This window comes from Acanthochromis polyacanthus, chromosome 17 (assembly GCF_021347895.1).
Source record: "Acanthochromis polyacanthus isolate Apoly-LR-REF ecotype Palm Island chromosome 17, KAUST_Apoly_ChrSc, whole genome shotgun sequence".
Classification (NCBI taxonomy): Eukaryota; Metazoa; Chordata; class Actinopteri; family Pomacentridae; genus Acanthochromis; species Acanthochromis polyacanthus.
The window spans coordinates 12,494,616-12,508,948 of NC_067129.1; the positions used below are offsets into that span (position 1 = coordinate 12,494,616).

At 42.8% G+C, this 14,333-nt stretch overlaps 2 protein-coding genes across 3 annotated transcripts in view; one reads left to right on the top strand and one right to left on the bottom strand.

The window, feature by feature from the left end:
* Nucleotides 1-14,333, bottom strand: part of birc2 (baculoviral IAP repeat containing 2) — a 49,738-nt gene that overhangs the window by 26,431 nt on the left and 8,974 nt on the right. The window lies entirely within an intron of this gene.
* Nucleotides 4,818-11,332, top strand: angptl5 (angiopoietin-like 5). 2 transcript variants are annotated; one of them, XM_022214346.2, is made up of 8 exons: nucleotides 4,823-6,978; nucleotides 8,273-8,444; nucleotides 8,523-8,626; nucleotides 8,716-8,809; nucleotides 9,986-10,089; nucleotides 10,166-10,286; nucleotides 10,600-10,785; nucleotides 10,941-11,332. In XM_022214346.2, exons 1-8 carry the CDS (start codon nucleotides 6,922-6,924, stop codon nucleotides 11,258-11,260), a joined length of 1,158 nt encoding a protein of 385 aa, XP_022070038.1. In that variant the 5' UTR covers nucleotides 4,823-6,921; the 3' UTR covers nucleotides 11,261-11,332. The 2 variants fall into 2 exon arrangements, with proteins under 2 accessions (XP_051794049.1, XP_022070038.1); XM_051938089.1 differs by lacking the exon at nucleotides 8,716-8,809 and having other exon boundaries at nucleotides 4,818-6,978; nucleotides 9,986-10,286.

Below are 14,333 nucleotides of genomic sequence, written 5' to 3' on the forward strand. Positions count from 1 at the left end.
TGTCTGGCTGGAGTGGAGCTCAGTGCATCCAGTTGTTTAGCTATTACAACACACTGAGGTCAAAGGAGGCTGTAGCGGACATGAAGGAGTGTATAAATAATTATTAGATGTTCAGATGGCCACTCAGCATATAACTGTGGCAAACATCGCACAAACCCTATCTATCTATATATCTATCTACGAAGGAAAAAATATTTTAAAAGCAAGTGTTGTAGACCAAATAAATAAAGAATGTCACAAGATAAAATTGATAGATTGGAGTCTCTGGGTGGTGTCCTGGAAGGGGTACCGCCCGGGGATTCCATAGTTCTCCTGGGAGATTTCAATGCTCACGTGAGCAACGATTTAGAAACCTGGAGGGGGGTGATTGGGAGGAACGGCCTGCCCGATCTGAACCCGAGTGGAGTTTTGTTATTGGATTTCTGTGCTAGTCATGGATTGGCCATAACAAACACCATGTTCGAGCATAAGGTTGCTCATAAGTGTACTTGGCACCAGAGCACCTTAGGCCAAAGGTCGATGATCGACTTTATAGTCGTATCGTCAGACCTGCAGCCGTATGTTTTGGACACTCGGGTGAAGAGAGGTGCAGAGCTGTCAATTGATCACCACCTGGTGGTGAGTTGGATCCGATGGCGGGGAAGACTGCCAGACAGACCTGGTAAACCCAAACGTGTAGTGCTGGTGAACTGGGAACGTCTGGCGGAGGACCCTGTCCGTAGGGTTTTCAACTCCCACCTCCAGAAGAGTTTCTCCTGCATCCCGGGGGAGGTTGGGGACATGGATTCTGAGTGGTCCATGTTCAAAGCCTCCGTTGCAGAAGCAGCTGCTAGGAGCTGTGGTCTGAAGGTCACTGGTGCCTGTCGCGGTGGCAATCCAAAGACCCGCTGGTGGATGCCAGCGGTGAGGGAGGCCGTCAGGCTGAAAAAGGAGACTTTTCGAGCCTGGTTGGCTCGGGGGTCTCCCGAAGCAGCTGACAGGTACTGGCTGGCCAAAAGGGCGGCAGCTGTGGCAGTTGTGGAAGCTAAAACTCGAGTGTGGGAGGAGTTCGGGGAGGCCATGGAGAAGGACCTTCGGTCGACCTCGGGGAAGTTCTGGCAAACCATTCGACGCCTCAGGAAGGGGAGGCAGGGCTTCGCTCAGGCTGTGTACAGTCTGGGTGGAGAACTGTTGAGCCGTACTGGGGATATCATCGAGCAGTGGAAAGAGCTCTTCGAGGAACTCCTGAACCTGGTAAACACGTCCTCTATGGAGGAGGCAGAGCCTGAAGACTCGGAGGGATCTTCGTCCATATCCGTAGCAGAGGTCGCCGAGGTAGTTAAGAAGCTCCTCGGTGGCAAGGTGCCAGGTGTGGACGAGATTCGCCCTGAGATGCTGAAGGCTCTGGACATTGTTGGACTGTCTTGGTTGACACGTCCATACATTGTCGTGTGGGCATCGGGTACAGTACCTGTGGTGTGGCAGACTGGGTTGGTGGTCCCTATTTTTAAAAAGGGGGATCGGAGAGTGTGTGCCAACTACCGCGGTATCACACTTCTCAGCCTCCCCGGGAAAGTTAACTCTAGGGTGCTGGAAGGGAGGATCCGACCGATAGTTGAACCTCGGATTCAGGAGGAGCAATGCGGATTCCGTCCCGGTTGTGGAACGGCGGACCAGCTCTTTACCCTTGCGGAGTTGCTGAGGGGGTCATGGGAGTATGACCTGCCAGTCTACATGTGTTTTGTGGATCTGGAGAAGGCCTATGACCGTGTCCCCCGAGGGGCTTTGTGGGGGGCACTGCGGGAGCATGGGGTCCCGGGCTCGTTGCTGTGAGCCGTCGGTCCCTGTACGACCAAAGTGAGAGTTGTGTCCGCATACTCGGCACTAAGTCAGACACGTTTCCGGTGGGTGTTGGACTCCGCCAGGGCTGCCCCTTGTCTCCAATCCTGTTTGTGGTTTTCATGGACAGGATTTCAAGGCGCAGTCGTGGTGGAGAGGGTTTTCGGTTTGGGAGCCTCCGGATCGCATCTCTGCTTTATGCGTATGATGTGGTTTTGTTGGCGTCCTCAGACCGTGACCTCCGGCACGCGCTGGAGGGATTTGCAGCCGAGTGTGACGCTGTGGGGATGCGGATCAGCACCTCCAAGTCCGAGGCCATGGTTCTCTGCTGGAAACAGGTGGATTGCTCCCTCCGGGTAGGGGGGGAGTTGCTTCCCCAAGCGAAGGAGTTTAAGTATCTCGGGATCTTGTTCACGAGTGATGGGAAAATGGAGCGAGAGATGGACAGGCGGATTGGTGCAGCATCAGCAGTAATGCGGGCGTTGTACTGAACCATTGTGGTGAAGAGGGAGCTGAGCCGTAAAGCGAAGCTCTCGATTTACCAGTCCATCTATGTTCCAACCCTCACCTATGGTCATGAGCTTTCGGTAGTGACCGTAAGAACAAGATCGCGGATACAAGCGGCCGAAATGAGCTTCCTCCGTAGGGTGGCTGGGCTCAGCCTTAGAGATAGGGTGAGGAGCTCAGACATCCGGAGGGAGCTCGGAGTAGAGTCGCTGCTCCTTTGCATCGAAAGGAGCCAGTTGAGGTGGTTTGGCCATCTGACTCGGATGCCTCCAGGAAGACTTCCTTTGGAGGTTTTCCGAGCACGCCCGTCTGGGAGGAGACCCCAGGGTAGACCCAGAACTCGCTGGAGGGATTATATATCTCGTCTGGCCTGGGAACGCCTCGGGATCCCCCAGGAAGAGCTGGAAAGCGTTGCTGGAACGACCTGCTTCGCCTGCTGCCTCCGCGACCCGGCCCCGGATAAGTGGAAGAAAATGGATGGATGGACAAGATAAAATAAGAAACAACTGAGACAAGTCAAATAAAAAGCAAATACGGCTAATCTGAAGTGTCACAAAAGTAATAGAAATATTTATAATGTGCAGAAATGTCCAAATTGTCTTTTATTAATTCAAATAACTGGTGGAATTTATCACATCTCCACATAACTATACAAACTGAACGTCCTTAAACAGACAAAAGATGTTATTTTCTGCAGGATTTTTAACGCAGGCTGGGCCAAACATTGTGCAAACTCACATAGTGTCACTTTAAAGTGTAATGGTGATCCCAAAGTGTTCAAAGACATGTTGAATTTTGGAAAGCGATGCATGCTAGATTGTTTTCAGCACACACATTAAATATGTTGTCACTGGTTTAAAAGTTTTTCTTAAAATGCAGACAGAATCTACACGTGTAGACTGTCAGACAATGTGAAATTAAATTATTTTAAATGTTCTCAGTCAGCTTCTCACTGTATGTTAAAGGTAAGGTCTCACATTATTGCCATATTTTCTGCCAAAGCATCAACAGTTTTGGTTAAAGTAAGTCAAACGTACGATTCCATGATTTATGTATATTTTGAATTTGCTATGTAAAAGTATTACAGTGAACCCTCGTTTATCGCGGGGGTTACGTTCCAAAAAGAACCTGCGATAGGCGAAATCCATGAAGTAGTCAGCTTTATTTTTTACAGATATTATACAATACTGCACTTGGGGGAGCGCTGCAGCTACAGCCAGGTGGACGCCGCGGCGGTACTCTTGCCTCAGAGAGTGAGCCGGCTGAATCAATTGGAGGGGTCGGGGGTGGGGAAGGCTCGCGCTCGCGCTCGCGCTCTTCTCCTGGGGAACGCGGCTGCGGTGGCCAGAGACGGCTGGGGACCACGTCCACTGTCCGGTTGACGGCTGGGGGAAAATATTAGGCTGCTCCATCGGCTCCATCTTTCAGGGTGTCTCACTACATGGAGACCAAGGAGAGAAATGATCCAGCGCTCCACAGCAGGCAGCGCTGGCCTGTATGGCAGAGGAGACAAGGCGCAGAGACTGTTCACGTTGGTCAGTCCCTTAGCCAATCAGGATGCAGAACACAATGAACTGTTCAAAAAAAGCATAAAAAAACTGCACTAAAAAAATCCGTGAAACAGCGAAGCCATGAAAGGTGAACCGCGTTATAGCGAGGGTTCACTGTATTCAGAACTCATTTCAATCCTTCCTCCCTTTCTACGAAAACAAAAATAGCAACTCATAAATTACTGCTGCATCTGTATCCAAGAGGGAATTGCATAAGTGGATGTGAGGAAAAGGTCAGCAGACACAGTTGAGCTTCCCTGCTCACTCTGAAGCATCAGAGATGTTCCCTCAGCAAAAACATCTTTCATTACCACATCATCATATTGATTATTACTCAGGCAGTCAGTCTTGAAAATTGTTGTGGAATAGTTTCCCCACAGGGCTTCAAATGGTTACAATGATATAAACTAATAGAATAATTTTTTAACCGTTTCCTTTCCTTGTGGTACAGGTGCATATGTGTCTGTGGTCACTTAAGCCCTTTTCATCATTATTAACTTTACATTACCTGGAATTTAGGTGCATTTTACACTTAAAGATCAGTTTGTTATACGTGAGGCTCAGTCAGAATCAATGTGTCATTACTATTCAGGCCCAAATTTTGTTCAAAATCAACAGTTGTAGAGCATTTGTGTAATATTACATTTTGATTAAAATTTCATTGGGCTTATTTTCACACATTTAAATAATTGTCAGACTTCTTACAGGATAAAAATGACCCATCAGAACTGTTTTTGCACTGATTAGTAGTCACCTGTCCCTCTAAAATGGTGACTGAACTCCAGCCAGTTGATAAGTGTGACTGAAGCTCCTGCCCTCTGTGCCCTAACAATGAACTTTCTTTCAAACTTAGGGAATTTTTTTCATTTTGCCATCTTGATATAAAATCAAAATCGATTTTCAACTCAATTTCTACATGTTTTAGCACTCATTCATTCAAGTTTTTTTTTTAATTTGTCACCTATATGTATTTTTTAAAAATCTATTTATTTAAAAGTTTCTCACATGTTTCTGCATATGAAATAATGACTTTTATGTTAAATACTTGCTATCCATAGTCTCCAAGCAGGCTATTTTAAAGCTGTGCTTGTGGAAAATTCAGATGCGCCACAGCAACAGATGAACATTTAGCATAAAACAAATGCAATACAATTCATTCAACTGAGCATTAGATGGCAGTGTCTCTCCTTAACACCTGTATCAGACAGTATTTTATTTTTCATTACTCCCATAATAAGTCACAAAGTACAAATACAGTCGAGGAACAAAACTTGTGGAGGAGATGTGATTGCCTCAGGTTTTTTGATTATGACCTTTGCTGGAATAAACTCTACACTGTATTTTTAATCAAAGCCCTTTCACAGCCAAATCAACAGGAATAACCACAGCGGTGATCCACAGGCTTATCAGTTGCTTATTGACACCACAAACAAAGCAGCTCAAATGATGAATAGGTCTCATTTATTTAGACAAATCATATAACAATGTTACATAATGATCCAGGACCGAGAGGAGGGTACTGAAAGAATGTCAAGATTTGAACAAGACCACTGACAGACTTGGTCCAGAAAAAGATGAAGTATTAGGAAAATGATTAGGCTGTGATTAGGTGACTGCTGCTGCCGGGATATTTTTCACCATTAAAGGAAAAGTCTAACATATTGGATAACACTTATTCTCCTCAGGAATGTTAAAAATGGCTTTACAAATGTTGTGGTTTTATGAGGAGTTATGTGTTGGAACAAATGAGATGTAATGTGTTGATAATGAGTTTCACAGATGCTGGTGAGTGGGTTTTATCGCACATAGAGTCAGGCAAGCTGTTCCTTCCTTTAACATTTTGGTAAAGACACTTTTTGCCTGTTTAATAGCTGTGAAGCTACAGTCAGCAGCTGGTTAACTTGGCTTAATATAAAAACTGGAAACAGGTGCCGGCTCTGTCTGAAGACAAGACTCCAAGAAATAGCCAATATCTGAACCATTGTGTGTCATTTTTAGTGTTTTTGTGTGGATTAAACAAAGAATATTGAACATGTTGATTAGTGAGCTTTTAAAGTTGATTAACCCACAGCGTTGTCTGATTATCCTCATGATTTTGCCCATCATTCACATACATGGAAAGATTTATAAGAGCATGTAACATAGGACAGATGTGGAGGCCCTGAGGCTGTGGCACCAGGCTTTCCACATTCCTCCCACTGACCACGGCTGTAAACTCACACAGGTTGAGAACAACAGCGAATCTTTTCTTTGGCACACACTGCAAAGTTTTCCACAAAGCGACCGGCTGGCCGGCTCCAGCTGGACCCCGACTGAATTGTGCTGTTGCTCTCCTTTGCTGTTCACTTTCCTCACTGCTTAAATGCCCAGTTAACTGGAGTAATTGGTCTGACCCTGTGGGAGGCTGTTTTCAGATGTATGAGTCAGTGGTTGAGGAGAGAAAGGAGAGAGGGGAGTAACCGGGGTGGAAATATGAGCACAAGAAGCAGAGACACCCTGCCCCTCACTGCTCCCTTCCTTCAGCTGCAGCTCCCATGCAAAGACACGAGCAGACGGAAAGTGTTCCTGCATTAAAACAAGCTGTTCATATCCCTTCTACACATCTGTTTCTCATGCCGGTGGCAGGATATAACCTGTAAAACAACGTCTGGTAATAGACACGCCGAGGGGGAAGGTAATGACCCTTTACCACAAATCTAGAGTCAGCGCATTCAGCTACTTGTCAGAAACTTATTCAGACTTTAATCAACAAATTAGAGCCCCTCTCACACGGTGATGTTGTCATGTGAGTTTACAAGAGAAAAGTGGGAGTGACTGATGGAGGTGGACAAAGGGAAGCAGTCAGAGAGGAGAGAGTGAGGCTCGACAACTGTAAGGAAGGTGCAGATGCAAAAAAAAGAAGAAGGATGTGAGGACATGTGAGGAGGAAAAAAAGCAGACTTTGTGGAAAAATAAGCATAAATGAAGGAGTGTCTGCTGGTGACGGTGTGGATCAAGTTCAGCCCCTCGCTCCTGGAGGAAATAATTCCATTTAGACCAGACTGACATGATGTGGACAACAACTGTCCTCCTGCTGCTGCTGCCTCACCTGCTTTCCTCCGCAGTATGTACGATGTGCATGTCATTGATGTTTTCAACTTTTGATGGATGACTGTCTTGTTACTGCAGATTTCTGTCAGGAATTATGGCAAGAAGTTGTAAAGAATGAGAATTTGGAGAATTTGAGAAAGTTAGCTGTCAGGGAGCCTCCACAAATGTGTCAAACATGTTAATTTGTCAAAAAACAAAGATGCATTTTTGGACTAGGTGTCTAGAAATTGTGGATTTTGTTCTATTTTATAGTTGTGTCAACTTTTATTGTGTGCTTGTGTGTAACTTAAATTAAGTATTATCAGATCAACGTTTTTAATGTAACAGTGACAACATGTTTTCAAATTGATTTCTATAGTTATTTATGTTTGACAATTACTATCACTGATGCATTAATGTGCACATAACTTTTTGCTTTTTGCTTTTCTGAGGTCATTTAAATTACTTATTAGTATTGCGCCGTTCTGATCTGGAAAAGAAATTTCATCTTATTCAGAGATTCCTGGTAATAACTGAGCCTTTAAACACTATTTTTTGACTACACCAAGAATATTTCAATCTATTTTTTTTAGCCACGTCAACTTCATATCTATAATTAAGTTTATATGTATAGCATCTCTCAAAATCAGTCTTACAAAATGCTTTTAAACAAGCCCATAATATGTACACAAAAGATGACACAGTTATAGAAAAGAGGAATAAAAAAAAAAAAAAATTTACGATTTTAATTAAATCAGTTTATGACTAAAAGAAGTGCATAAAATACAGCATAACTCAACAGCCAAGAACAAAGTAAGACCTAAATGCTGAATTAAATTAACAGGAAATCTTAGATTGTGCAAATTATACAAAGTTTTAAAAAATAATTTAAAAGAAGATGCTGAAGCAGCTAGTCTGAGTTCCTCTGATGAGCTCTAACAGTAAACACTTGGTCTCATTTTAATCTTAAGTGTGAGGTAGGAACAGTCAGCAGGTTCCTGCCTGAGGAGCTCTGGCTGCACACTGATTGGTAATGAGACAACAGTTCACTGTTCACAACTTTGTGTGTTGCTCAACATTTCTCCAGAGTCTCTGTTTGCTGACTCAGACTCACCTTAGCCTGTCCTTCCATTCAGTAGCAAAGCTGAACTGCCATAAAATCTTGAAAAATTATTAATACTTAAAAAGTTATTAAAGTCTCAGTTTGCACCAAATGTAAGCCTAATGTTACTTTGGAGCCAGATTTTTGGGTAGTTACACATAACGTATCATGTAATCACAGACTAACACCAGTAAACTCTCTCACTGTATTCTCTGTTGATTACCAGGACAAAGGGAACAGTGGTGATTTTAACCAATCAGAGATAGGGGAAGAGGACTTTTTTGATGCTCCTGTCAAAGCCCAGAAACCTGTTGGGGAGGTCAGAGGTCGAGACACATGCTCCATCCCCTGTGACATCACTGTCAAGCTGCTACGAGATGAAAAACACTCCATCTGCGGTAAAGTCTTTTCCATTTCCTCGTGTTATTGTCAACTCCATCACCTACACGTGGTGTTCAACGTGTTTGTGTGTGCAGGTCAGCTACAACAGTCTCTGCTAGCTTTCGGACGCAGCACACGGAAGTTGATCAGGGATGTGATGGAGGAGCAGCAGAGAGCTCTGGACATCCTCAGCAGTCAGGTAAGAAGAGTCTGTTTTTCCTCTGGAAGAAACAGAGTTTTGAAGCGTCTGATTGGCCGGATGTACGTACAGTAGTGTGGTATTTCCAGGTCACAGAGCTGATGACCAAAGTGCAGACACTCAGTTCCGAAGTTCAGAGAAGCAACACTGAGATGTACTCCATAAAGCCTGTGCAGTCCCATGGTAACACACACAGACACACACCATCATACGACACTGACGTATGACAGATTCCACAGCTTTTGCACGAGCATGATTTTACTGCTAATATTTAGTCCTTGGGTTACATCTGATGGACTCTGAGATGTTAAATGTACAACAAAAGCCTGTGTTATGAACATAGGTGCTAACCAGGCAAAAAGATTTAATAGAAGCTGAATTAAGGCAAGTATAGATTTGAATCATAGTGGAGATAATGAATATCTTGAAAACTGCACCATTTTGTCCACAATTTTAAAAAGTGGTGCCGAATGTCTCACTTCCAGAAAGCTATGTTAATCAAGAGGGACTCTATAAAAACAGAATGGTCAAAATCAAAGGAGCAAAGGCCAAACTTCAAAGACTTTTAGCCCTTATTATGACGATAAAATTGAGATAAAAGAAAAACACTGGATGCACACAATGAAAAAGTCATCAGTATTTTACTGTTCTGATCTTTACTGCTGGGTTTTTTGCCACATCTTTCAAACTGCACATGTTGGGCTCCCTGTTGTGAAGTTTTACTGTCCAAACCCAAGCTGACGTAATCAAGGTTTCTTGAACAAAGTGATTGCACAGGTTGCGTACGAGTCCACATGATGAGTAAGCTGCTCCTGACGTGTAAAAACTTTGAACTGTCCCCTTTAAGTCTGCTGTCCCGCAGCTGCAATAAAAGTGCATTATTAAATTGTTGGAGTACACCTTTAATTTGCCACCAGTCTTTGTGTCAAAATGTCAATTTTTCTATGTGATCATGACAAGAGAAGGCATCGTTCTACGGGCCAATGTTTTAAAAAGTATATAGCAGAGGGTACATCTCAACACAGACAGAAAGATACATTTAATCCATCCAGCACATCTGAAATATTTTAAAATGGGGGATATCCAGTTTTCAATAGACAAACTATCATACACCAGTGTAAAATGCTTATTATCTTCCGCCAATTTGTGCTTTATGTGAGAAAATCACAAATAAATGCAGAGAAAACAAACTTACAATTGTTAGAAATGTATAGCTAACTCTGCATGAACAAAAAGATGAGTTAAGTTTTACCATGTGCAGTGACTGCTAAATAAGTGAAGCGTATATTCACATTTATCGCCAGTGACTATACATCAGAACAGCTGAATTTAATGAAATTGTACCTTTGCACTGATTAGGACGAGACTGCAGCGACATCAAGGACAATCTTATGCCAGTCGTCCCAAAGATCCCCAGTGGTATTTACATCATCCACCCAGACAATATTGACTCTTCTTTTGAGGTACATGATTTACTCAGTCATTCACGGTCTGTCACTCATTCATTGGACACCACTCAAAGTGATGCTTGTGCTGCAGGTGTTCTGTGAGATGGACTACATGGGAGGAGGATGGACGGTGATGCAGAGGAGGACTGATGGATTAACTGACTTCAAGCGACCCTGGGCTGATTATGTTGACGGCTTTGGACATCTTGCAGGTTGTAAATTACAGTGCAAGAGCTTTTTTCTTTAAAACCAACATTAGAAGGTCGTAAAAGCACAAATTGTGTACGTTTATAGCATTAACTCATTTAAAAGGATCATTAAACCTTTTAGGATATACTCTTGTCTTTTTATGTAAAATCAGAGAAGAAGGTTGATATTAGTCTATTTAATGGACAAATAATGCATTTCCTAAGTTGTTAAAAGTGTTTCTTTGAGATGACTCACCAAACTTTACAGAAATTTGGGGATCATATCCTGCACTTTCCTGTGACTAATGACAAACTCTCTCTTTTTATTTGTGTGCAGGAGAACACTGGCTGGGCCTGAAGAAGGTGTTTCATATAGTAAACCAGAAAGACACTCGGTTCCAGCTTCACATTGCTTTAGTTTCCCACGATGATGTCACCTCTTATGCGTCATATGATGACTTCCGCCTCGACAATGAAACGCAGTTCTTCAGTATACAACTGGGCAGATATGCAGGCAGTGCAGGTATGAGTTAGTAAATCAAAATTTACAAACACTGCACCTTTAAGAAAGTGAGTTGTTTCTTTCCATTGAGTGCAAACTTAAAATGATTACATATGCTCTGCTGATCATGACTCACCTGCACCGTTGTGTGTATTTCTGCATGTGTTCTGATGCAGGTGATGCATTCCGCGGCTACGACCAGGATCAGAACCAGGACACGGCTCCGTTCAGCGCCTCAGACGTGGACAATGACGGCTGCAACCCTTTCTGCTCCATTGGTAACTCCACTGTGGAGAGCTGCAGCATCCAGCAGAACCAGACTGGATGGTGGTTCAACCAGTGCGGCCTGGCCAACCTCAACGGTTCTCCTGAGGATCCAGAGCAGAACCAGGGTCAGAGGACACACATCCTGTGGGACACCTGGAGGCAGAAGGGAGTCCCTCACACCATCAAATCTGTCACCATGAAGATCAGGAGGATTGCAACCAACAACTGACAGCAAGAGGAGGGAGAATGTAGATATAACAACTGAAAGTTTTTTAAATAAAATGGGATTTGTGGAGTCTTATTTTCATTGTTTCACCTTATTGAAACAAATCGCTTGTTATTTGAAGTATTCTTTTAAAGTAACATTGCCATGAACCTTTAGGACATACACTACCGTTCAAAAGTCTGGGGTCATCAGACAATTTCATGTTTTCCATGTGCTAACATAACTGCACAAGGGTTTTCTAATCATCAATTAGCCTTTCAATATGATTAGCTAACATGATGTAGCATTAGAACACAGGAGTGATGGTTGCTGGAAATGTTCCTCTGTACCCCTATGGAGATATTCCATGAAAAATCAGCCGTTTCCAGCTAGAATAGTCATTTACCACATTAACAATGTCTGGACTGTATTTCTGATTAAATTTAATGTTATCTTTATTGAAAACACCTGCTTTTCTTTCAAAAATAAGAACATTTGTAGTGAGCCCAACTTTTGAATTGTAGTGTCTCTATCTACACAACATCTTAGGACTACAACACCATAATCTTCAGAAAATGCTACAAATGACTGAGTACTATCACTGTAAAGCAGTGTAAGACACACAATGGTAGTATCCATTGCAAAACTTTTAAAATCAATTGCAATTGATTTTCGGATGTTTTCCAAGTAATCTTTAACTTGTATTTACTATTATTATGTATATTTATCTCTATTATAGTTTTACAGCTACAACAAGAGCTACACTTTAGTATTTAGTTATTCTTTACACTAGTTCTGTAAGGAGAAGATAACAGAGACAACACCACCACTTTTTATTACAAGCTGCTGAGCTCTAACTAATAGCATTATCAGTGGTTAATGAATCATGTGCTAATGTTTTATAAAATTGAGGTGCGCTTCACTAATTTTTGTGATTGCTGAAGGGATGATATTATTTGCCATCAAAAAAAAATTGTAGTTTTAGGTGTCAATGAGCTCCCAGTAAGAATTTAAACAAGCTTTGCTGCATCACCCATCCAATTTATTTTGCTGGCTGAAGCTGTGACAATATGCTACTTCTCAGAGAAAGTGGTACTTTTGAAGCCACTGTCCTCCAGTGCGAAAGACAATATCTTCCAAGATCTCATCTGAACCAAAGTCCTCTGCTGAGCTGGAGGGTCATCAAAGTCAGACAAAACCACAGCTGAGGGTCTAACCGTCAGCTGGTCAATACAAACAGCTTATACTCCTAAACTCAATGACTGGAAACATGTTCAGGTGCTATCAGGACAACTGGTCAAGCCTGTGCTGACTTGAGCGACGGACCTGTGACAGAAATACGACGATGGATGATCAGACTCTTCCTCATCAGGTGTGGGAACTCACACATGCATTGTTGTTATGCACAAGTGTGGAAAAGACCAACTGAATGCATCACAAGCTGAGGAAATCTGCACTGACTTGGGGTTTCAATGTGAGCCACAACAAGTGAAATTGATGCTTCTGGTTGGGTTAAAATGCCAAAACCCACTTGTTCCAGTAGGTGGTGCTGTGAATCCCTTAACTGGACATGAATGTGTGGATATGATTGTTACTAACCACACCCGACAGGTACGTCGGCAGGGTTATTGCATTCGGTGCGGTATCTGGCTGGGTAAGTATGTATGTATGTATGTGGCTATGTCCGGTCCGATATCTCTGCAACCGCTGAAGTCAGGATAATCAAACTTAGCACTGAAGATCAGTCTAAGGTCCCCTGCTCAGTTGTGGAGTTACAGGTCAGCAGATCAAGTAGGGAGGGAGATACATACGATGATCAAAATTGATACATATTGCATCAGTTGTATAGGGAGGACAGGGTTTTCGTCAGCAGAGGGCGTGGTTCCGCCCTCTACTGAGGGCTCATCTAGTTGTCTGCAGCCTGTACAGCCATCACAGCAGGAGTGTATTTCTGATATGGCAGTTCCACAACTGAAACAATGCTGTGACAAAGTTGTGATACCCCCAGCTAACTAACATATCGTGGTTGCAATGAACACTACAGTCTCTGAGGCACACTGGTAGGACTTCAGACTGCTCATCTTCTCAGAAACAAAGAAAGTCATGTTCCAGTTTAATCTGATCTAACAGGTGTCCAGCAAACAGTGCTGTCAATGTTTTAGTACTCATGCAATGGAGACAGAAAAAAAATGAACAACAAAATGTCTCATATAAGTCAATTTATGAATGCTTAATGAAAAAAAAGTGAGAAAGAGGGGAGGGGAAGACCAATGAGAGAGGGGGAGATTGGTTAGAAGAGAGATGACTGTGCAAGCTCAGTTCAGGTTACTGGAGAAAAAACAGATGCGCAGACCGAAGAGCAGCGAAATCCACAAAGGAAGCAGCTTCATTTGAGACTTCTTGTGTCCCTCCTTCAACCTGCCCTGTTATTGCAGAGAAAGGACGTCTCCAAATCAAAGACAATTAGACTGGCTGGTTGGTCCTAAAGTGGCTTCTGGGCAACAAATCACAAAAAATTTAGGAGCACAGTTCACATATGACAGTCCAATAATGATTTGTTTTTGTGAAAATATGTCATAATTTTCAGCTGTACTTTTCATGTGAACGACTGAGGACATATGAACTTGTACAAAGAACTGTACTAAACAGTCTTGCTCTAATTCTGTACACATGTTTTGTTTATCATGGGAATCTTTGTGTTTACTCTTGAATTGGCACTGATACCGACAACCTGAAGTACTTGTTGTAAAATTCTTGGGAGTCTGTTTTCGTTAATATAACCATGTTCCGAAAATATTTAGATGTGAAGATGCAAATCGTTTCGGTCCCGATAGAGCTCGTGCTTCCTTCTTCAGGCCTGAGACACGCGTGTTTGACTAATTAGTGATTCTGAATTGGCTGAAGGTATGTGTAAATTGTTGTCTCCTGCTTGGGGTCAGCTCTGACAGGATGATTTTGTTTGCATTTCACTGCTGTAAACAAAATTCTACCTCAAGCAAAACTCCTGGGCTGAAAATGATATTGGAGCAAAAGCAGAATATTAACTACGCATGCTTGAATTATTCAAAGTAAAAGAACTGAGAACTGCAGAAAAATT

Coding starts and splice junctions, on each gene's coding strand:
- angptl5 (XM_022214346.2), top strand. CDS start 6,922: ATGATGTGGACAACAACTGTCCTCCTGCTGCTGCTGCCTCACCTGCTT. Junction 6,979..8,272: donor CTCACCTGCTTTCCTCCGCA/GTATGTACGATG, acceptor GTTGATTACCAG/GACAAAGGGAACAGTGGTGA. Junction 8,627..8,715: donor TGGACATCCTCAGCAGTCAG/GTAAGAAGAGTC, acceptor TGGTATTTCCAG/GTCACAGAGCTGATGACCAA.